This window comes from Rattus norvegicus, chromosome 14 (assembly GCF_036323735.1).
Source record: "Rattus norvegicus strain BN/NHsdMcwi chromosome 14, GRCr8, whole genome shotgun sequence".
Classification (NCBI taxonomy): Eukaryota; Metazoa; Chordata; class Mammalia; order Rodentia; family Muridae; genus Rattus; species Rattus norvegicus.
Genome location: NC_086032.1, coordinates 90,715,237 through 90,739,347, shown reverse-complemented (window position 1 = coordinate 90,739,347; position 24,111 = coordinate 90,715,237). Strand labels below are relative to the sequence as shown.

Genomic DNA, 24,111 nt, shown 5'->3' with positions numbered 1-24,111 from the left:
ACGGTACCTTCATGTCTCTGTTCGCCTCTGAACAAATGATGCAATCCCAGCAGGGAGTCGTGACCTAGAGCCGACCATGTGCTTGGCTAAAAATGAGACAAGAAGTCGTCCCAGGAATCTCGTGTGAAATCCCAGCCTAGTGTTTCTCTGCACTATAAATATCTTATATAAATTCTATAAATTTGAGAAGCCTAGCTGATTACTACAGCCTCAGATCTCTCTTATCTTGAAAGAGTACTGCAAACATGAGCCTTAAATTTTATCTTGTGGAAAGAACCACCAGCCTTTAGCTACAGGAATGAGTTTGTGCCTTCCCTGCACAGGGACTAAGGTGATAAGATCCTTCTGCAGAATCAGAGACCAGCAAGGGGAAGGGCTTATTTTTTGAACATTGGTAATTTTAAGAGAGAGGGGGGGGGGAAGGAGAAGGAGAAGGAGAAGGAGAAGGAGAAGGAGAAGGAGAAGGAGAAGGAGAAGGAGAAGGAGAAGGAGAAGGAGAAGGAGAAGGAGAAGGAGAAGAAGAAGAAGAAGAAGAAGAAGAAGAAGAAGAAGAAGAAGAAGAAGAAGAAGAAGAAGAAGAAGAAGAAGAAGAAGAAGAAGAAGAAGAAGAAGAAGAAGAAGAAAAAGCCTCTGCGTCTGCTAGAAACCAGAAATCATTGTCCTGGGAAAATTGATTTGCGAATTCTTACTTGATGGTTCGGCTTTAAATTTCATTAGAAAATGGGAACGTCGCCAGCTAGTGAACGTTTTACCTGATTAGCTTCTGTCCTAGTTAGTTTCAGCTGTCAACTTGACACAGCCCAGAGTCATCTGAAGGGAGGCTCAGTTCAGAGATTGCCCAGATCAGATTGGCCTGTGGCCATGTCTGTGAGAGATTGTCCTAACTGGTGATTGATGTCGAAGGGCCTGGCCCATGCCTGGGCAGCCCCATCCAGAGGCAAATGGGTCTGAACTATAAGGAAAGCTGGCTGAGTGAATGTTCCTCCATTGTTCCTGTACTGAACTCTTGCCTGACTTCCCACAGTGATAGGCTGGGACCTGGAGTTAGTTATAAGTCAAGTAGCCCTTTCCCCACCAAGTTGCTTTTGGTCAGTGTTCTATTTTCAGCATCAGAAAACAGGCTCGCATCCCTTTTGCAGTGGCTGGGCTTGCCATCTTGCTTGCCCTCAAAGAGCACTCTTCCCTGTGTTAGCATTAGAACCCACAATTCACCTTGGGGTGTGGGGGTGGGGAGGCAGCTTGTTACACCCACAGCATGTGAATATCTGCTCTTTATAGACGCAGGCTAAGCATCTCTCATCCAAAAGTGGCATCTGAAATGCCTCAGACTCCAACATGAGGCCACAAATGGAACACTCCACTTTTGCTACTTCATTAAACTATTAACATATTAAAGTTATTGTTTTATTATATAAAAGAACCTTCAAGCTAAAGATTAGTCCTCTCTTGAAACTAAACTTTACATTTAGACTCAGTCTCCTCCCCAGGTAACCTCATTGTGCATATGCAAATAGTCCCCAGACTAAAGAAACTTAAAATTACACACATTTAAGGTAGGCCCTATGAGCAACTAAGAATGTGTTTTTTCCCACACTCCACACCTCTGGTGGCTCCTCCTGGTTTAGAACAGAGGTGAAAGCTTTTTGTCTTAGCTGAGGGTATCCCATACAGCTGGGAAGTGTTCAGCACCACTACCGAGCCTTAATTAGCCTCTCCACTCTAGAGGCAGGCATTAGGCTAAGTATAAAACTGCCTTGCTGGCTGAGACTCGCCCTTGTTCACATGTGCGCCTGTGCTGTGAGGTATCTTTTTTCCCAGCATGGCACCTCCCTCCTCTCTTATCCCTCCCCCCTCATCTATGTCTGGGTACTTGTCTCCCAGACATTCACCTCACCCTCTTAACCAGCCTGAGTGGAGTCAGAACAAACATAAGAATGAGGAGAATCCCTGGAGGGAAGCCAGCAGGGTATTTTGAGTGTGTTCAGCAGAGGGAATGGAGTAAACTCTCTCTCTCGTGGCCACGAGTGCCAAGTCTCCACACGTCTAGGAAAGAGAATACAGATGTTGACCTCATCTGGAGAGGTTAATAATTACATGTCTTCAGGTTCTCTAGACAACTACATGCAAATGACTACTTGTTTATCTTTCACCTTACCTCAAAGTAGTTTCCTTCTTGTAATTTCATACACAGACATGCTGTGCTCAGTCAAAGCGGTAGGTTCCTAACGGTTTTAGAGTCCTGGCATCTTGGATTCGTTTACATGAGCAGTGCATTCCTCGGCTTTTATCCCTGGGAGTGTTTCTGTTCACACCATCCCCACTTTCTCCACTGAGCCCTGGAAAGGAACCAGATCAGTGGCACCAATATCATAAATACTTGAAAGGGGAAGTGACAGTATTTCCTTTTTCATGTAACTCTGGAATATAAATATGAGTTCTGATCATTGAGTCACGACAAAACAGTGTTTTATCAATAATTGTGTTAGCCTGCCACCACTACAGCAAAGTAGACTTGAGGCACAAACCTCTAAAGATAAAAAGAAAGGTTATTTTGATTCAGTTATGGAGGGTCTGGTCCAAGATCACACGGCCCTCCTTGGTGTGGGGGTGCTGCTGTTAATCGAGGCACTGAGAGGAAGAACTCAATTCCACAATGTCTCCTTGAAGAGATTGCCCACAGTGACTGACCACCCAAAGCTTCCATTCTCTAAATTTCACCAGTCTAAGGACCAAGTCCTGGACACATGGACCTTTGGAGACACTCAGTTCAAACTGTAACAATAAGACAGTTGACACTTTCTCTTTGCTTTTGGTTTCTAAGTATATTCCTCAATATAAGGAATAAAGTTGTTTAATGAGTGGAGGAGAGGTATAATGAGGATGGAGGAAGAGCTTGAAGAACAGAGAAAGGGAGGAAGATGGGGTCAGGAAGCCTTGAGCATCTCCGGTGGTGCACAGGACAGTACTGGCATGGCAGGCCTGGTGACCGCGGGGTCTGAGCATGTCTTCAGTGGTGCCCTCCCCTGAACTAGGCTAGATATGTTCTACTGAACAGCCAGAGCTCTTCGGGGCTTTTCAGACCTCAGAAAAGTCCCAGAAGAGAAAGTCTACCCTCTACAGAGTAAGAGACCTGATGGGGTACAGCTCTGTCCAAGTGGGGTCCATGAATTAGACAGTCATGTGGTTTGATGGGACTAGCCCCTGGCCTGGTTCTGTTAGATTCCTACGAGTAGCCTTTCATCACTGAGACTCTGGGCCGACCGTGGCCTGGGATGTGAAGGCAAAGGATCAGACAGTCCACCATGCTGCTTAGTTGTTCTGTAGTTTCAAGACTCTCTAGACGATGTTTACTGAGCCCATCTGGAGCAAGGGGACAAGCCAAGAGATCTGAGGCAGTGTCATTTGCATCTGAATCTGTCCTGGAAACCCATTTGACTCTGAGTACCAACCACTTGGAAGAAGGCAGTAAAATGTGCAACATTAGTTTTGGGTCTGTGTTCATTCTGAGGTTGGCCTTCTGAGGTTCTGCTCAATAGACCCTTGTTCCCTTGGTTTAAAGGAAATAGGGCACACACTGTTATTTCTTGGTTTGAGTTTCTCCCCAGCAGTCTCATCTGTCCAGCAGGCCAGAAGACGTTGTAATGGTGTCCTCAGTAGCAAGTTTTGCTTGGGTTGCCTGATTTTTAGTCCTTGTGACAGCCATCTGGGAGGGTGTGTATGGTATCGATTAATACATTCAATGAGTGTCAGAAATCACTTGTTGAGTGCAAACTCTTTGTAAGGTTTGCATGACACCCTGAGTGTTGAACCGTTCTAACTGTACTGCTAAGAACATCCGGTCAGAAGGGTTGACACATGCAGCAGGCAGCAAAGCCTAGGACATGTCTAGGACATGTGGGCTGAAAGTTCATGCTGCACCACAATTTCTGTCTGGTGTGGCAGATGTGACAAGTGGACACCAGGGGGAAATACCCAGGGCATTGGGGAAACTGAAGATCTGGAGATGACAGATGGGTGTGTCCACAAATTTGCTTTTTCCTCAACAGCTAAGCATTTTACCCAAAATGTCTAGCCAACTAAGTCCTTGACAAATGTTTAAGCCTAATAGAGAGATGTCTTAGCAAGGCATGATGTCAAGCAATCCATCTTAAGAAAATAAACATATGCACTGAGATATATATTGGAAGACAATTCTAATCTATAATAAGAACAAAAAGCAGGGGGGCAGGGGACAGCGTGGGAGAGTTCTTCATTCTTGATGCCTTGTAAGCTCTGAAGCAGCGAAGACGCATAATGACATGGTGAAGTGTCTCTGATGTAATGTGAAGCTGGACATCCCGGCTTGAGTGTGTGTGCAGTATGCTTACAATTCTGTCAGGGTTTCTATTTATAAATATCATATTCACAAGAATGTTGTCACAGCGAGTCTGTGAACTGTCGGTGATTAGCAGAGTTTATCTCCCCTTTGTTCCTTACTGTACTTTTCCAGTTTGATACGCGAATCACGTCATTTCTATATAAAGCTAACATGTATTTGTCTTTAGTCATTATCTTTATGCATATGTATGTATTTGGATATATGTGTGCATATTGCTACTGTACAGGTATGTTCATATGTTCATGTGCAAACGTGACTGTATATTTTGGTATCACAATTCTTGAGTTCAAGCAACCCTTGTTTTATTTAATAAGAGTTCTAAAGCCCAATAACAGTGATCCTGGCCACTTGGGAATGACAGAGAAGCCGTAAAGTACTTTCTGTAACTGAACAGGTAAGAGTAAATCGAATATTTTTAAGAGCAATGACTTACTTGAATACTTTTCACCACAATACTTCCTCAGAATTGTTTTGTTTTATTAAGCGCTGTTATTGTTTGTTATTATGAGCTGTTAATTCCGTACCATGTCTGTACCTGAATGTTTATCACAGGCCCACACTCACAGAACAACTCACGTAGCTTAGAGTGCTCTCTGTCCTTTGTCCCAGGCAGCTCTAGGGGCCACAAAAGTAAGGGAGCCTTGTTTTGATTCATCTTTGGGTCACTAACAGGTTTTTTTCCTAAGTAGCTTTCAGTTTAATTTGATATGACTTGGTGTTAAAATATAAAAATCAGTTTTGTCAAAATAGCAGAGTTTATGCATCTCAGATTAGGTAAATACACAGATAAGTAAAACAAAATCCATTCATCCACATAAGCTTGTCGGCTGAAGTAGAACCAGTGCAGGGCAGTCTCAGCCAGTGAGACCCTTTCAGAGTAAGCTGAAGTTAACATTCAAGCAGGGCTGTGTATTCTTCGGGTGGAAGAGCCCCATGACCATGCCACTGAATCCTGTGCTTCTGCTTCAATTCTCAGAGACAAACTTAAAACTCCAGAAGGCTCAATTAAATTCAGTTCTTTTTTTACTAAAATTAGTTTAGCCCATCATATTCATCCTGAAACTTCAAGTCATGGGGCAGTCCCCTGTTCCTCTGTTTGTGGGTATTTGAAACATCTCAGCTCTAAAGTCTTGGAGCCTCTCTGACAAGAAGGATTCAAAGAGCTGAGGAACAGCTAGCTGGCTAGTGTAGGAAAAAAGGCCAACTAGAGCAGAGAGCCCTAGGTTCAAACCCTGGACCCAGGACTGGCTCTCCTCCAGAATGCTTCTGATGAGGCTGGGGTGACACCAGCTCCCTTGAGGCAGCTTTCCTCTGCCTGCTCCGGCATGACTGTTCTACCTTTGTCTCTCTCGGCCCTGCAGTCTCAGAATAACAGTCACTGCTCAGACCTCAGTGTAGGGTTCCCTGAGTGTCCCATGCATGCCCTCCCCAGAGCTCCTCTGGTCCTGATTGCATCCAGCCTCAAGATCTTTTGATCTAGGGGTGATTTAAACAGAGATGACGAATAAAGACAACTGAGTCCCCCAAAGCCTTTTCTTTCGGCTGCCATCACTGCTGCAGGTCCTGTGCAGTGCTAGGAAGACTGGACACCAGCCTGGGTGCCCCCAGGGACCAGGCCGTCTACTTAGGGACATCTTGCAGTGTAGACAGCTGGTGAGGGGGGACAGGGAGGCACAGAGCTTCGAGTGTCCTGTTTTCTATTTTTATAAGGTGAGCTGCTGGCAGGGTTTTAGCTGCCAAAGTCGGAAGACCTTTGAATTCAGTAACAGGATTCCTTAGGTTCCAGCCAGCAGCAGCAAGGTCTATTACAGGAAGCTGTGGTAAGAATCTATGCCAAGACTGAGAGGCCGAAAAGACCCCCACACTGTTCACCTGCTGGGGACCATGAAGACAGAAAGCCAGGCATCCCAGATTACAGCCTGGGGCCACGGAGAGAGGTGCCCCAACACCCTCTTCCTAAACACCTTCCTTCAGGTCTGAAGAGAAAGGGGCTTTTGTTTCTTCCTCTATATGGTGACTGTATAAGAGATGACAGCAAGTCTGGGAACAATGGAACATTTTACCCTCATCAGGGCCCTCACAGCAGTGTGTATAGTGGGCCAATACAGCAAAAAAAGCACCCCCATCCCTATCCCCCTCAAAAAGTTTTATTCTGTTGACGTAATCGTGTGGGTCTCTTTCACATCACTGTTTTGTTTTTAAAGCATTTGAATATTTGGTTTGTTTGTTTGTGATGCTTTCCCATTGCATCTTAACCAGTTGAGGTCTGCTTTCTAAGAATTGGGAGTACTGGTGAACAGGTATTTAGAGCCCTCCCCATCTCTCTACTAAGTTCCCTCCAGGCTTTCAGCTGGCGAAACTCACCCGTCCAGGTCTGTGGACAAAGACCACTGCGAGATTTTCAAAGAGGCAACCTAAGAACCAGTGTCAAACCGACACTGCGAATGCAGTGTCACGGATTCCCACTTCACAGATGGAGAAGCTGAGGCTCAGAAAGGTCGGGTAACTTGTGCAGGGAGTTGTGGCTCCCTCTGATTCTAGAATTGCTGCTTAGAACCAGCCCTAACTGTCATGCCAAAACTTCTTACCATTGCCAAAGTTGTATACATGGAGCATCAGGCTCTGTGAGTCCCACTTGTTGTCAAATAGTGCTTCAGGGCTCAGATGAGGAAGGTGAGGCTAAGGAAGCTACCTAGATGTCAGGATAGAATTCTGTCTCTCCAGCTCTCGAGCCCCTTCCAGGATTGCACAGAATCATGTGTGCCCTGGACAGTTGTCCCATGGAAAATAGCTGCCAGATTATGGCTCTCACCCTGCTGAAATATGAGTTGCGGGGGGCCCAGAACTTGCTCTTATTGAGAGAACCTTCTGTGTCCACCCTGAGTAAGAAATAAGAGCATTCAGTGTGCCTAAGCGTCCCAGGCTGCTCCCAGGAGCTCTTGGCCCAGGGTCTTGCACAGACCTAAGAAATATACAACCCTTACTTGATTCCTTAATGAGCCCCAGCACAGCTCAGAGGTCTGCTAAAGGGACATATGACAGTGTGGCACAAAATGCTTCACCTAGAACCCTCCTTTAAAAGATTCCGTGGAGGGAGCGTGGAGCTGCACACAGCATTAGCTTTGTGCCTTATATACTTGCCACAAAACGTCCCTTCTGTAGCTTCCAGCCTTTACCCAGATCAACACTGCTGGTGTGTGTAATGGTTTTTCCAGAGTTCTGTCTTGGAGCTTGTTTGGCTTGTGGGCAGCAAGCCCTGTGGAGTTTGGGGAAATAGCCAAAGAATGGTGTGTCAGTTAGAGTCTATAACGGGAGATGTGTACTTTTCTGTCTGTTCCCTGTCACAGGCTTTGGGGTTCAGGGTGGGAGGCAAGCTTTTTGCCCATCACGTACTGCCCCGTCCTGCCAGCCTGGCTTTTTGCAGGAATCTCAAAGCAGTGGAGATAAACCTGTGACAGAGTACGTGTTAGTTTGTACTGCCCAGACTATATATAGATCAGGGAGAGAGGTTGGCTGTGGAGCGTTTGAGGGAAAAAGAAAGAGTTTAAAGAAAAATGCAGTGGGCTGAAAGCAGACTTTGAAGCGTGGAGCCACGGCTGATCTGGGCAGGAAGAGTGGCGAGTAGACTTGGGGAGACATGAGACACATACTTCACCGCCACATAACTTTCCTGGAGGAGACACTGTTTGCTGTAACCACATAAATGTTTCAAAGCTTAGGAAAGGAAGAGCATTAGAAGACCAATCTGAGGAGTGGAAAGCTTCACTGACTTAGGAGGCCCTGTACACTGCAAACCAGAATATCAAATGCATTTATACTTTCCAAATGTCTGTTTCTTTTATGTTAAGGCATTTTAGAAAGAATGTTCTTGCCTAGAGACCACAGACATATTTTCTTGATCTGAATTAAGTGTTAGTTCCTAGACGGAGTCAGTCATGTGAGCCGTGTGTAGGCATCTGCTGTGCTGGTCAAGGCAAACTTTCACTGAGGCATAAATTCCAGAAGAGGGAGGAGTATTTTTCTTTAAAAGTGAAAGAGGGTTTGAAAGCAAACCCTAAGATTTTTCTGAGTCAGGGAGTGGCAGGAGTAGAGAGGCCCTTTGGATTCCCCTAGCTTCTCTTGTGTAGAGAAGGGCCCTTCCTGAAACCCCTGAAGCATCTCTACCCCAACTTTTGAGTTCAAAGACCAGAGAAGTATGACCTTCGTCTCCCCAGCCTCGTGCTACCTTGCACTGAGCAGTAGTGGTCCTTTCTACAAGAGGATGTACACATAGGTCCTATGCCCAGTGCCATAGCACCCTCCATAGTGCTGGCTTGACTCCCTTCCATGCAGCCATCCTTCCAAGCATCTGAACTGGGGAAAGGAGCAGAGACCTGTGCCCCTGGAGGTAGTTTATCAGGACATCAACAGGCAGCTGATGGCAGACTCAGCTGCCACTGATGGCAGACTCAGCTGCCACTGATGGCAGCAGTTGGGGACAAAGATTAATGGAAAGTTGGTCAGAACCCAGAGAACACTCCAGTCTGAGCAGCCTGCTAGGGTTTCCCCACCCAGGGAGTTTTGCAGCCAGTCATGCTGCGTGTCATTGCTGGTGTCACCATTGTCATCAGCCTCAGCCCCAGGTCCCCCTACAGACAAGTGGGAGAAGAGAGCCCAGAGGCAGTTACATCAGTGCTAGCAAGGGCATGAGCAGGCTGTTGAAGTGATTGATTCCTACCTCAGGGGTGAGTAAGATGGCAGGCAGGCAGGCAGGCAGGCAGCAGGCAGGCAGCAGGCAGGCGGGCAGGCAGGCAGACAGCAGGCAGCAGGCAGGCAGCAGGCAGGCGGGCAGGCAAAGGCAGCCTTGATTGAAGCAGGACTGCATGCAACTCTTGCTGAGCCGTGAGCCCAGCCTCCCAGGGAAGGTAGGAACACGAGGAACAGCCTGCCAGGCAGGAGGCAGTCACAGTTAAGAGTGCCACCATGTCCCTCTGTCTGCCTTTTCCATGCTGCTGAGGTGAGGTCCTTGGTAGAGCTTTGTCGGTGGTGGTGGTGATAGGGTTTGTATAGTTGTTGTTTTTGTTCATTTAAATACATCTCCTAAAGACTGCATCCCCATCAACTGGAAAAGGTAGAATGTTTTTTAGCCTCCCAGGATTTCTATTCCCTTTCCCTAGGCCTGGAATAGGACCTGGAAACTATGGCTTGTTTTCAGTCTTGTAGAAGAAGGCCAAACAATTTCATGACTGAATTCTTCCATGCCCCCTTTCATCAGTCTAAACATTAGCATATCCCTAATTCATTTATCTCAGCTTCCTCCTGTCCCTCAGGAGCTGTGAAGGGTGTAGAGCTAGGAGGAGCTGTAGACCCTGTGTAGAGATAGAGAGGAAAGAGTTACCACAATTTAGGGTAGAAGGAGGGTCAACTCAGACGTTTGCTGAGTTTGTTAAGTCTAAACGTCCAACCTGGAACCACCTGTAGTGTTTTAGTGAGTTCTGTTACTCCCTAAGCTAGACTGGTGGCTTGGCTGTGTTCTGTCTGTGCCTATGAGGTTCCCTGATTCCTCCAAAGAGAGGAAAGGGAATCCCATAGCCCTTGGCCTACGTCTGTGGAGCCAGAATGCCCACTTGTCCATGTGTTGAGACACTCATGTCTTTACTTTTGTTTTATCTTGTTTTTCTTTCATGTAAATGCAAAGTTGCTTCATATGTACTTGTCCCGTTTATATGTTGCAGGATGTCAAAGTCTTTAGTGAAGATGGGACAAGCAAAGTGGTGGAGATTCTAACCGACATGACTGCCAGGGACCTGTGCCAGCTGCTGGTTTACAAAAGTCACTGTGTGGATGACAACAGCTGGACTCTGGTGGAGCACCACCCACAACTGGGACTAGGTAGGGGACTGGTTTTCTAGCTTGGGAACATCACCCGGGACTTCAGTATGTGACCAGATGGGTATGCCACAGCCAAGACTGAATGTGTCCTTGTCTCCTGCCACAGTGGCTGGTGGCCAATAGTTCTTCTTCACTCCCTCTGGCCCCTTCCTTTTTCCTAAATTTCACTTTTCTTCCTTCCAAGTCCTCTCCCTCTGATACTCTGAGAATTTTCCGAGTTCTTAGAGCAGGAACTTCCCAGAGGCTTAGCCTGGGTCGTAGGTCTTCTATGACTTGGTTCTTCTCAGATGTCTAGACCCCTGAGGGGACTTGCTGCCCACACGTGTGTTAGAACCTATCGTCCACTGGATTACAGCTGCCCAAATCAGAGAGCAGCTCACTGTGACAAAGGAAGGAGGCATGAGTGCTTTGCAGTAGGGACAGGGAGTCAGGATAACATTACAGAGGCGTCTCACAGGCGTATAATGCCTACATAGCATCTTTGTGAGGAGGAGCCTGTACTGTGTGTGCACAGGCACATACATGTCTGTATCTTGTCTGTGGAACGAGAGTGTATTTTAGAACTCAGTTGGTTCATCTCAGGTAAAGAAGCTTTCAGACTTTTGCTTAAAATCTTATTTGCATGAAGTCTGAAGCCTGCAAAATCGTGAGCAGGTATTTAAAAACAGAATTTTCACTCAATTAAGCTATAATTTCCCCATGCCTTCCATGTCTTAAAAGAGAGATACCAAATTTCACAGTTTTAATTTCTTCTTATAACCCTTTTGAAAGATTAGTAAAGTGGAGTGTGGCCTCTTGTCTTAGAATATTCACTGAAACGGTTGCACTCTTCCAGAATATAGTGTAGTTTTTAAGCACAGATAATGCGATGTGAGCTTGAGTCACGATTTCCCGCCTCTCTTTGGACTTGCAGATTCCTGTAATGTTTGCTGCAAGCACACAGAACTCTAGTGCGTTGTCTCAGCTACTCTCCCCATTACAACAACAGAAAGGCTTATGGAGCGGGGCTTTGGGGTGGGAGAGGATTGAGTCCAGGATAGAGCAGACCTTGGAGCAGAGTTGCAGTTCATCTGTAGAGGAGAGGCAGAGGCGGCTGCCACTGCCTTGCTTAGTCCTCTGAGCTCTGACCCTCGTCTGTGGAGTGGCGCTGCCCACATTCATTGGGAGCTCTCCACATAGGCTGTGGGTCTCCTCCTTCTGGCCCAAACCCCTCTGGAAAGCCCTTCACACATTGTGCCCTAAGGCGTGTTTCTTAAATGACTCTAAGTACAGTCATACGACATGAGCCATCACACTCCTCTCTCCCATCTACTACCTATCCTCCCTTCTGTCATAGTCCTTCACTGTTCCATAATGACCGACAATGGGGGTCAATTGTTCCCATAGAGATGACCGACTCCTGTCAGACTGCAAGTAGACGGTATGGTGCTCTACGGCAGGCATTAGCAATCTCTGTTGATACACACATCACTTAAAAACTAAGCAGTAGTGAGAAGCCAGAAGAAACAGAGGGGGTGAGGACTGTGGGGAAGACTGCAGGGATGAGTCTGTCTAGTCGAACTATACTGTCCCAGGTACTTGTGTTCAGTCTGTGGGTAGAATGGCGTGCACTGAGAAAATCCACACAGATCCGCACAGGGTTCTTAATGCACAGGGATGGCCTGGAAACTGCACTCAGTTGAAGAGTTTCTGGTCAGAGCCGTCATGTGGAGTCACCACACAGTGCATAAACTAGTGCTAAAGCTCTGGGAAGAACTAGAGCACCTTACTGTAAGGAAGTCGAAGAGAGGACACGGTATATACAGCCTCCCAATGGCGATATTTCTGTGTCCCTTTCTTTGTTCTTTTCTCAGTCACTTTAGAAGTACACTAGTGTACTTTAAAATGAATAGTATATTATTTGAAAATCAAATTAAAATGGGGAAAATGTAAAAGAAAGAATAAATGAAATTATTTTAAAAGAAACAGAAACATTTGAGTTAAAATTTGGGTCTCATTTCACAAAAAGAAATTAATGGGCCTCACAAGGCCAGAATCTAGAAGAACTGGATGTGTGCTCAGACATTGTTTCCCTTGGGTGCTCTTTCCACACCAGTTCCTCTCTTGTTACAGACAGTAAAACACACTTGCCGCTTGGGCTAGATCTTGGAAAGCAACCCCAACACAAGCTCCATTTCTGCCCTCCAATTCTCTTGCTTCCCTCCATGTGAGGGGGGCGGGGTTGTGTGTGCAAGTGTGCACGTTCGTGTATGGTGGTGCTGGGTGTTGATTCAACCTGTCATTTAATTAAAACAAAACACAAAAAAAGTACATAGCTAATTAGCTCTTTTAAAGGAAATCCTGTTTCTGCCACAGTTACACAGCAGTCTCTTGTCAGGGTCCTGTGAGTGGAGAGACATGGCGCTCTGGCGCTGTGGTTCCTCTCAGAAAGCCCTCCTCAGAGTCAGCTGCCCTGCTGCTGAGGGCTGAACCACAGACTTGTTGAACCTAGGCTGTTGCTCTAGGGTGAGTTTCTGGGTCTTGGCCTGAAGCGTGGGGCCTCACCTATGGGGGCTCAGCATGGAACCACCCTGCCTCACATTCCTGGGAATCACTGTCTCCAGGGAAATAACTCTCTTAGGCAAGTCTATATTGAGCCTTATTAGGGAGGACACGCAGGGAAACAGTGGAACAATGTACAAGTCTTTCAGACAAATTCTAAAACAGATTATGACCCAAAACTGTGACAAATGGGAGCATAAAGATAGCATTCTGATAGTTTTAGTTCATAGGTGACCTCAAATTAAGGTCTTCAAAACAATTCCTATGCTGATTTTAGCAGCTGGTCTACTGGAAACTTCACCAGAAGTTAATTCTTTAAGTAGACAGAGTTGCAGAGATGCTCTGTGTGAGCCAGTGCCCTTTCTGCTAGAAGAGTCTATGGTCATGGAGTGGACTGATGGAGAAGCGGTAACAGCCTCCTGAAAGTGGGAATAGTCAGTAATAAATCCACGCCTAGAGATATTCCACCAATGCAGCCTGAGGCCACCAGCTATGGAGTCTTGAACAAGGGCTCAGCAGGGTTTCTCCACTGTTTCCCAGCTTCCTGGGGAAGGAAACTGGAGTCAAAGCTGCAGCTGGTTTGCAGGAGGAGCCCTCAGTGAGGCCCCTCTGGGGTCAACTGACTAGCAGGGGAGGGAGGAGGGACGCATGATCCTTTAGGGCCGCATGGGCTAGCTTAGCAGTCACTGGTTACCTGAAACCACAGTGGGGCCCAGTTTCCCCTGCCTCTTTCCCCAGGCACCAAGCCCTCCCCTCTGTGTACGTGCAGTATGTGTGCAGCTCCCCCGGCCTCTCCCAGGCAGCTGCTGTTAGGGAGCAGAGCTGTACAGACCACAGCGTTGGTCTTGGCTAGGAAGCTCCCCACAGGGTCCCTGTGCCTCCGCAGATTCTTTGGAAAGCACACTTTTTGATTTAGAGCTAGCCACTGCATTCTTACTGGGGTGGCTGCTACCTCTCTGCTTTACTGTTTTTGAAATGGTGAAAATATTTTATTCTATAAAGCAACCACCTACAGGTTATTGGGTCGTTGAGTTCTGTTCTAAGTTTGTTTATAATATTTTCTCTGAGTAAAGCCCCTGATGGAATTCGCTGATGTGTTTTTGGACGAGAAAGTCTGTTTAAAATGAATGAACTTAAGCCTGGCTGTTTTCTTAAACCATGCATCAGTTTTTAGTCAATGTATGTGGTTGTTCGCATGCGTCTTGAGGAAATATAACCCTTGTATAAACACAAGCGTTCATGTGTTCCAGGGAGAATTCTCCCAGATAGAAATAAATGGAAACTATTCTAGGTTTGCCTCAAGCCTGGCTTTTCATGCCCTGTGACAGTTGTAGCTGCCAACGGGGACAGATTCTGCTTTTAAATATGTTTCTGCCAAGATGTCCCCTTCTTGCAGTATCAAAATGGAGGCTAAAGCTACTTCTGCCCAACTGCTCTTGGTAATGGGAGCAGTGCCCCATAGCCACAGTTCTCCTTTGTGAACAGAAATTCTTTCTCCCAATTCTGAGACCCTTTAAAGTGTCTTTTCCTAACCGTCTCCCTTCCTTCGAAGGTGAGATTTTTCTAGAGATTCAGCCATGGCTGCATGAGAGGCAGACAGTGGGGACTCAGGATAGAGCGCCTATGTTCACTTAAACTGTGAATGCCTGGCTGGCATCAGGTCACATGTGTAGCCTGGGGTGGACTTGTCAATAGTTTATCCTGTTGTTTGATGTGGTTAGTTCTGTGTCACTACCACCTCCACTATGGCTTTTCAGGAGCTTTGTGGGAGGACCTCTGATCTCCATTCCACAGAGAAAAGCACAGCTCGTCCAAACATGGTATTCGTGTCAGCAGGGAGCAGGCTGGACCCTTCCTTCATGCTCTCTTTACTGTAAAAGCAGAGGTTCAGAGAAGGGACTAAGCAGCCATTCTAGATCATAACGTAGGGTGTTCTGAGAGGAGTGAGTCATCTACCTAGTGAAGGCAAGAGGCAAACAGTCCAGCTGGAGCCTTCATCCCATGGCATGACCAGTGCTAACTAGCTAGGTATGAATGAGGAGTACATCCCACTGCTTGGTATCCACTGGTCTCCCAGTCTTACCACCTGTATGCCCTGTGGTCCTACCTGCCCTGCCTCCTGCTGTCTATGCCTATGTTCCTTTGCCTATAGTTTTGTAATATAAGAGTAGAAATCATTTGTGACTCTCTCATTAATGTTGTGTCAAGAAATCCCTGTAGGTACTAACCCAAACTTTGTGTTTTAGTGAATTTTCAGACCTCTTTTAGATACCTGTCAGAGAATTAGAGAGTTAAATTTAGTGTTCCTGACAGACTCCTCATCTCAGGACTTAAAAACAGCTTTTGACCTTGTGAGATTGCACTGAAGTCTCGTCACATCTTACATGTGATGCTTCTCCCTACAGAGAGGTGCCTGGAGGACCATGAGATCGTGGTCCAAGTGGAGAGCACCATGCCAAGTGAGAGTAAATTCTTATTCAGAAAGAACTATGCCAAGTACGAGTTCTTTAAGAACCCTGTGGTAAGTTTCCTGAAATCTTGGAATTTATACTTGGGTTGAATAAAACCTGATTATCAGATGATGAGCTGAGACTTACTGGGTACGTGGGTTTAGGAAGTGGGACACTATTTAATTAAACAGAATGAGGACTGTCATCTGCAATACAAGTGGGTCATGATCATACGTGGAGAAGTTTTACTATTGTCAGACATGCGTCCCTAATACCCTTGCTTCTCCCTGTCTCTCAGAACTTCTTTCCGGATCAGATGGTCACCTGGTGCCAGCAGTCCAACGGTGGCCAGGCCCAGCTTCTGCAGGTATTAAGCAAAATTCTTATTGCATTCATTCTTGCCGGAAGTTTGAAATAAGGAGCAGACTCCTGAAATCCTCCATCTTCTAAGGAAAGTAGCAACCTTATATCTACACTATAGTGGGAGCCATTTGCTTCTTTCTATGTCAACACCTACACAGAATTCTACACAATATCAGTTGGGATTTTAAGAAGTTTTAAGGAAGAAAATTTTGCCTAACCTTCCCCAAATATTTTAATGATTCCGAAAATGTCACCTATATGTAGTAATAAGATACGTGCTTTAATTGTTTTATGTGCATACCGCCTAATTGTAAAAGTGTATTCCTTCGCAGAATTTCCTGAACTCCAGCAGCTGCCCTGAGATCCAGGGGTTCTTGCAGGTGAAGGAGGTGGGACGCAAGTCTTGGAAGAAGCTGTATGTGTGCCTGCGCAGATCTGGCCTTTATTACTCCACCAAGGGGACTTCAAAGGTAAGTTTTAGAACTCCCCACCGCTCCCTGTACTAGGTGTTCTTGCTGTGGACTTGGGCTTAATTTTAAAAAAATCCTGAACCTCTTTTATGCTAGTGTTAACTAATTAATAAGCAATTTATATAAAACGGTACACGCAGGGACCCAGTGTATTGGTCTGTCAGAAATTGGATGGCATCACACACAGCAGCTCCTGTCCTCTAGGATGGTCGGCCCTGGATTCGATGGTCAACCCGCCTGTGGGTTGAACGCAGACCTTCCTGACTGACTCGGTCCACGCAAGGGTGCATTTAGTTTCCAGAATTTAGAATCTAGATCCAACCTGGCCATAGGATACGTGCTGGGTTGTTGTCCTGTATTCATAAAGCAAACTATGGTTTTCACTCTACTGGAGCAAATTTTAAGAATTGCATAGTTCGTGTGAGACAACCCGAGTCTGTTCTAGCAGAGCTGGTGTCTGAGCTCGTGCTGTTCAGATTCCACATCTTCTTTCAGTTCTGTGTGTGTGACCAGGGGAAAGGTGAGCTTTTAGCACTATAGATTTTTTTTCCAGAAACTGTGACCAGTTAACTTGACTGCTGTTTTGCAGGAACCCAGACACCTGCAGCTGCTGGCTGACCTCGAAGAAAGCAGCATCTTCTACCTGATTGCCGGAAAGAAGCAGTACAACGCACCCAATGAACACGGGATGTGCATCAAGGTACTCCATGGATGCAGTCCATGGGCTGGGGCTGGGAGCCGTGCAAAGGAGTTTTTCTCCTGGCCGGTATTTATTTGGTTGTGGATCCTTCTGCTCTAAACAGAAACTTTTTCTTTCCCTTTACACTGTCCTCATTGTGTGCTTAGGATGTGATGTTTTTCTTTTGTAATAGCCCGGGAGCTTGGGGAAGGTAGACACATGCTCTGTGGATCACTGAGGGGACTCAGTGACTTAAGGCCAGGTAGCCATTAGCCTCCTGCAGTGGCTCCAGTCACTGAGTGTGCCACTGTTTGTGTGGGCGTCCAGTCATGATTGACCATGGTACTGCCTACCTGCTCTGTGTGTATGAGAACACTGGCACATGGATACAGATGTGTGCCTGTACAGAACACACAGCTGTGAATATACACTTAGGTGCAGACATGCAGGCTTACACGTACATGCACACATACCACAGCCAAGACCATGTCCTTTCCCTCTTGGTGAGATTGTAGCAGTGTTGGTTATCACAGTGGTGACTACTGTCTCCTGAACTCTATCATGACCTGTTGTAAGTGTTTTATGGTCACTGTCTTATTTAATCTTTGTGGATACTCGGGAGGTGGGAGACTTTGAGTAGATGACCAGTGACTAGTTGTACTTGGATCTCCCTGTGCTGTAAGGTTTCTAAGCTCTGAGGACAGCCTTCTCTAACACTGGGTGTATGAGTTCTCACTGTTTCACTCACTGGTCGGCTCTTCGTTTCTCCTGTAGCCAAACAAAGCGAAGATCGAGATGAAGGAGCTGCGTCTGCTCTGTGCCGAAGATGAGCAGATCCGTACTTGCTGGATGACAGCCTTCAGACTGCTCAAGGTACATGGCTTAAGGCTATATATCCCTGCCCAAAATGCTATGGCGTTTCTACCAAATGTGATTTATCAACTGGAGTTGTCTATCCTTCTACTACGTAAGGTCTCAGACCATTAGAAAGGGTAGAGCCAGGTTCTCCAACTTGAGCACTGTAAGTGTTGATGGAAACTGATGCTCTTTTGGCTAAAGACAGAGCTCTATGCATTGTAGCTCTCTCTACGAGATGCCCCCAATCAGTGGAGACAGCCAAAAATGCCTGTAGATGTTTCCAAATGTCCTCTGAGCATCAAGGGGTAAGGAATTTCCCCTGCAGTAGACAACTCTAAGTTCTAAGCCTGTTCAAAGTCTGTCATCAAAGTGACAGGATGTAAGCCGAGCATGAAAGGAATACTTTTATGTGTTAAAATACTGAGATTTCTAGGTGTGGTACACATCCCTAAGATCCCAGCAGTTAGAGGTGGAGGGAGGTAGGAAGATTGTTGAGTTTGAGGCCAGCTTAGACTTTAGACAGAAATCCTTTCATTTAAAAAAAAAAAATGCAAAAATACATAAAAAGTTGATCGATGTTCTAGAAAAACTATTAGTTAAAAAATAAGTGTATAATGATGTGTATGTAGGAGAAAGGCATTGCTGTGCTCACTGGTGCAGGTTTACTTAGTGGGCAATGCAGGACGTACGGTCAGATTTTGTTCTTCATCATTTCTTGGACACAGGACTATATACTAGAGGGTTAGAAAGTTGTAACAGTTACCTACTTCTCCTATTCTCCCTCCTTTTCTGAAAGTTTCTTAAACTGATGTAAAAATTCCCCCCACAAAATGTCTTGCTGAGTCAGCACAAGAGCCTGCCATTGTGGTTGCTTTGGTTTTAAATTACCCCACCCTGAAAAGGCAATTAGGTTCATGTTCTGCAAGACAGCAGACCACCAAGAGGCACGGGAGCCTCCTCTGCAAAAGCACTTTGACAGTAGGACCAGCATGCTGGAAACAAAGAAATTCACTGCAGTGCTCTGAAGCAGCTCAATGTGGGGCTCAAAGTCCTTTCTGCAGTGAGAAGGTTATGCAGAACAAAAGACTGCACTGGGTGTAAAGAGGTCAGAGAAGCCTTGCCGAGCCTAGACCCGACTGCCAGGGAGAGCAGCAGACTAAGAACCGCAGAGTGACTTGGGTGGCTTAGTGTCCTCAGCCTCTCCTCAAGAGATCTCCTCTAGGGTGCATGTACTCCCTCCAGGTTCCACACAGGCAGTCTCAGTTACTGAAAGCAGGCTCCAGTCCCTGGTAGAAATGAAGGGTAAGACCAGGAGGATGAATTTGACCTCAAGCTAATTGTGTTCAGAGGGAAAGGACAGCTTTGCAACCCTTAATTCTGAGGTGGTGGCTACCTTACCTAATGATGTTAAAATAGCTTTTGCTTTATAATTGTATGAGACCAGTTAATTGTTAATCAGTTAATTGTCTAACTTCGTAAGTCGGTTGTTCAAACCTTAGGCAGCTAGGGTTTTTCCCCTTCCCCAAATGTATTTCTTTGTTGTATCTAAAATGTAAGCATTGTGGGTTTAGACCCTTCCTTGTATTTTTTTTCCCCTAAAGAAGCCAAAGCTAGTGATTTTCAAAGATTTTTATAGTAGAATTTTTCCCTGTTTCAGGGTAGAATCTGTAACAGCCCAATATAACAAGCAAATAAAAGGCCTGATTTTCTTTTAGATGTGGCATATTAGAGTATTGTGAGGCATCTCTAGTCTCAGTGGGTTGCAACAGCAACTTATTCCTTACCCTTGGCCTGCTAGAACTTGGCAAGGAAAGCGGCCACAGCTTGGGTTTCCATGACCTGAAGAAGGGATAACTCACATCTTCAGTTATGTTCAAGATTATGACTTTGCCACTTCTGAACCAAGGACATGAGCCATCCAACCCCAGGGCCCATGGAAGGGTTGAGTCTAGTTTTACTTAATAGATTGCTTTTGTTCAACATCTATGCTAAATGGGTTTGCCTCCCATGTGATTTTAGCCTCCCCCTGCTGAAAAGCATTTCTCTCAGTTTGTCTTGCATTCCTGGAATTAAGGTACATTCTCTGAAGCATTCTTTGTCCATGACTCTAAACCTTTTTTTTTACCCTTGCATAGAGCAGTAAACTTGCCTACCACCTCACTTAAGAACCTATGTGTCTTACTGAGTTAGTAGAGAAAGATCTGTCCTTTTATTTGACGTTTTGGGACCTCCAGGATTAATGGCCAGAATGGAAACTAGGTAATAAATGAAATCTGTCAGTGCACAATAGATTCACAAAGCAAATGGGTTCCTTTCATTAGATCTTCAAACTCAACCCCATTTGTAATGTTAAACTCCTGTGAACTTTATTGATGTGCTTATGGTTCTTTATTATGTTAATTTATTAATTAGTTTCTTTAGGGGAATGTGTGTGGGCATGTGTATGGAGGTCAGAGGACAACTTGGGGTAGTCTTTTCCCTCACCATGTGGGTTCTGGGGACCAAATCCAGCCTTGGTGACAAGCACCTTTACTCACCGAGAGCCCAGAAGGATATTTCTTAACATGGCAAGCTCTGAATGTGGAGACATGGCCGTTGTCTCTTTACACAAAGCAACAAAACAGTCCGCCATTACCTTAATCCTCTGCTGTTTGAGAGAGTCACATTTAATTTGATGTGACTAGGAAATGAAAGGCTACACGGCAATGAAGCAGGAAACATTGTTAGGGCACACAAAGGAAATAACATTAATTGGACTATACATGTATCTTTAAAGCCCAGTCAGCTAAGCTGAAAAGGGAAATGAAAGAAGGAAACGCTATAGACAGCTAGAACATAATGACTAACAGCTTAACAACGTACCCTGGATACAACCACCACCATGTGCGTCCTTATATTCTTAGTAGAAACGGTGTGAATTTGTAGTCTTTAAACTAAAAACAATAAATGTGAAAACATTCTACTTCCTTAGTAACTGAGTTTAAAAAAAAATCACATTCAAAAATCCAATGCAAATAAAGTATAATTTATACTTACTTATAGAAATTATCTATTAAAATAATTCACAGATCAAGGAGAGAAGGCAAAAGAAAATCAGAAGATATATCAATTGAGTAATAATAAAAGTACCACAGATTACAATTACAGCAGAATTTCAGAGACAAATGTTAATGTTGAATACATGTTTAAAAAAAAAAGAAAGAAAGAAAGCTTAAAGTCAGTGATCTAAGTGTCTTCTTGAAGGCATTCAAGCCAATTAGCGAGGGAGGGCAGGTCTGAGGAAAGGAACCAGAAGAGCGTACACTCCCAAACATAATCATATAGTATAATCCAGAGGGAATGACCCTTCTCCAAAATACTTGGCAGCAGAAACATCTTGGCTTTTTGTGACCAAGGAATATCTGTGTAAACATGAAATACGCTTGTTTCATACATATATTTTATACGTGCCTGAAGTAATTTTTTACACACTTGCCTAGGTTTTAACACTGATCTATCACTTTCAATCCCAAAATCAAATTTGGGATTTTCTACTTGAGACTCTATATTGTTGCTCAAAAGAGTTCACATATTTTAGATTTTCTTATTAGTAGTATCACTGGGTATTGTTGGGAGATGCCCCCTGGATCTCCCTTCCCCTCATTAATGAGCTAGGGCTACAAATTCAGCAAAGTTCTTATACACATTATTGTAATGAAAGGGATAATAGGTGTGAGTGGATAGAAGAGAGGAGTCAGGTACATACAGTACTTGAACCTAATGACAAAATGTATAATTCACCCAAAGCTTTACTGACCAGAGACGCTCTCCAGGCCCAATTTCCATGCATTGTTGGCCATACAGACCCATCACTTATGTGGCCAGCCTTAGTCCCTAGCATGGCCCCCGGCCCAGCATGAGTCACATTCTAACATAGGCTCTGTGGTCTTGCCTAGGGCGCCCAGTTAAGCACGTATATCAGGCAGGCCATTCTAATGACTCAGAGGCCACTGTTCTCCAGTGGGCACCACAGTACAACAACATGCATCTTTTTAACTTACTAAAAAGCTATGTTATCTGATCCCTTCGCCACAGTCAGGCTGACATAGAGCTATCTCCGTGTCTTACCATCTATCTGAAATGCTCTTGTTGTAGATAATCACCCTCTGCATTAAAATCCCTAAGACGTCCTGCTGCTGTGCGTTATAGAGTCACATTTTAGTTTTAGCAACAGCAGATTTGCACAGACTTTTCCCCTGCACATGCATTCTTTTCTAGAACTAGGAGAACTGAACTCTAGTTCTAGTGGACCCTAGAAACTTAGTCTTGCCTACATTATTGAAGGAAAAGCTCACTAGTAGCAGTAATTTCTCACTGTCCTTTGTCTCTCTTTTGGTTTTGATGTATTTTTTTCTCTCTGGGTTTTGTTTTGTTTTTTTTTGTTTTGTTTTGTTTTGTTTTTAACAGTCGTCTGTGACGTGTTTGATTTATATATTCTTGACTCTGTAGTCTGGTATCTTCTCAGCAGTAGGAGGGAATTCCTGGTGATTTTTACTTTAAACACTTGTCTTGACCTGTCCCCTCTCTTCTCCTCTCACAGGAGAATGGTTTTTCATGTTGTACATGTTGTACTTTAGGGAGGAGTATTCCTATAGGACCAAAAGCTCCAAGAGAGCCTGTGTCTCAGGAAGGAAGGACAAGAGGATGATGCAGTCACTTCATAATTTTATTTCCTCTTCCTGGTGCCTGCTCACTCACTTGCTCTCACAATTTTCTCATTTGGTATTTTGAATCAATAGTTTGGGAGTGGTTTGGGGACTGTTCAAAATATATGAAACCTCTGTCCTCTGGAGACAGACTTTAGAACTGGCTGTGTGTACCGGGTCCCAAATGCCTCTCTTCCTTGTGACTTTGGGTCACTTGCTTCCTTCTTTTGTGTTTCTATGCTATTATCTATAAAGTGAGGCTAGTGTATCGGTCATAAAAATGGGTAGTAGCAAATGCAGTAGACCACTTAAGACTGTTTGACTCATGTAGAACTCTAGAAAGGTAATTATCTTGATCTTGGTATTGTGATGTGTTATTGCCCTGTTCGTTTCCCTCCCCCAAGACTGGGGCTGTGGGAGCTCTTGGGTGCTGGTACTGACTCTAGTCTTTCCTCTTCAGTATGGAATGCTCCTGTACCAAAACTATCGCATCCCGCAGCAGAGAAAGGGTTTGGCTCCTCCTTTCAACGCGCCTATGGTAAGTGGAGTCAGGGCCCTCACCGGTCAAGGCTATGGGAACCACAGTGCAGCATGCCTTGCCTGTTCTTATCTTTAGCTTTTGTTTTGGAACCCATGGATGCTGAAGTCATTTCCTAGTGAAGACACTGACAGTATAACCACTCCTGCTTCCAGAAAGCAGAAATGCACTATATTATCAAAATATGATCTTAAAGACTCTCTGGTACTTATTCCCAGAAGAGAGAGTGAGCTGTATCATAGAAGAGCCTTGTGTCTACTTCCCTAAACTAATGCCCCCAAGCATGGTCTTTGGAGATGATCAACCTTCCTTCTTTCCTTTCCTTCTTTTTAAACAAAGCCCAAAGACATTTTGAGTGTGGTTCTGTTTAGATAACTGAGCTTTCAGCCCAAAACAGGGAACTCTGCGGGTTTTATGATAGGAAGGTGGCCTCTGATATGTCGCCCTGGCTGATTCCCTGCGTCTTAGAATCTGTGGCCTTTGCTTTGCAGCGCAGTGTTTCTGAGAATTCTCTTGTGGCCATGGATTTTTCTGGACAAATTGGAAGAGTGATTGATAACCCGGCTGAAGCCCAGAGTGCTGCCCTGGAAGAGGGCCATGCCTGGCGGGTGAGGCACTAACCCTAGTCTGGTTGAAACTGGTTACACACATACACCCAAGTTTTGCCAGGAGAATAGCTCTGCTGGTGTTAGTGGAAGGGAGTATGGGAGTAAGTGCAGGAAGCAGCTGGCCCCAAAGGTCCGCCATGCTGTCAGCCTTCCTCACCAGTCTATCCTGAGCTGTTCCTGCTGATAAATTACTAGTGGCTGTTCGTTGAGGGCACGGGGCCAGACGTTCGCATGAGGACTCCACGGGGAACAGTTCTCTCTCTAAGCTCAAGTGCTGAATGTGCAGATGGAAAGATTATCTCCCATCTCAGGTTTCCCTGAAATTTAAAGACCATGTGCAGAACACCTGCCCCGAGCTTTGCTTAGAAGACATTCCAGTCCTTCATCCATACTATGGGAAAAGGGCAAAAGTCTTCAGTACAGGGACTCAGGAGAGCAGTGTTCTGAGAGTCGTCAGAGCTTAAAGTGCTAGCCTGTGCTGGTCTGCTGAGTTTCTAGGATTTGTATCCTAAGTAGTCGAAATAAGAAACATGTTACCACAACCTCAGTTGGTTAGAAATCACCAAAATGTATTTGATTTACCATTTTGGCCAGTAACCTCTCTATTCTCCATAGTCAGGTAGTGTCATGGAGGCTAAGGGTTAGGGGACACTGCTCAGCCACCATGTTT

The 24,111-nt window shown here is 45.2% G+C and overlaps 1 protein-coding gene across 18 annotated transcripts in view; it reads left to right on the top strand.

Annotated features, from left to right (window-relative positions):
- Positions 1-24,111, top strand: part of Grb10 (growth factor receptor bound protein 10) — a 107,747-nt gene that overhangs the window by 77,052 nt on the left and 6,584 nt on the right. For 13 of the 18 annotated variants that reach the window (NM_001401403.1, NM_001401404.1, XM_063273488.1 and 10 more), the window contains 9 exons: positions 6,711-6,875; positions 10,093-10,249; positions 15,196-15,311; positions 15,539-15,607; positions 15,936-16,073; positions 16,663-16,773; positions 17,527-17,625; positions 22,756-22,833; positions 23,325-23,441. In NM_001401403.1, the coding sequence (NP_001388332.1) occupies positions 6,711-6,875; positions 10,093-10,249; positions 15,196-15,311; positions 15,539-15,607; positions 15,936-16,073; positions 16,663-16,773; positions 17,527-17,625; positions 22,756-22,833; positions 23,325-23,441 (1,050 nt within the window). The remainder of the gene's footprint in view (positions 1-6,710; positions 6,876-10,092; positions 10,250-15,195; positions 15,312-15,538; positions 15,608-15,935; positions 16,074-16,662; positions 16,774-17,526; positions 17,626-22,755; positions 22,834-23,324; positions 23,442-24,111) is intronic. The other 5 variants (XM_063273491.1, XM_063273489.1, XM_063273492.1 and 2 more) reach the window with 1 other exon arrangement.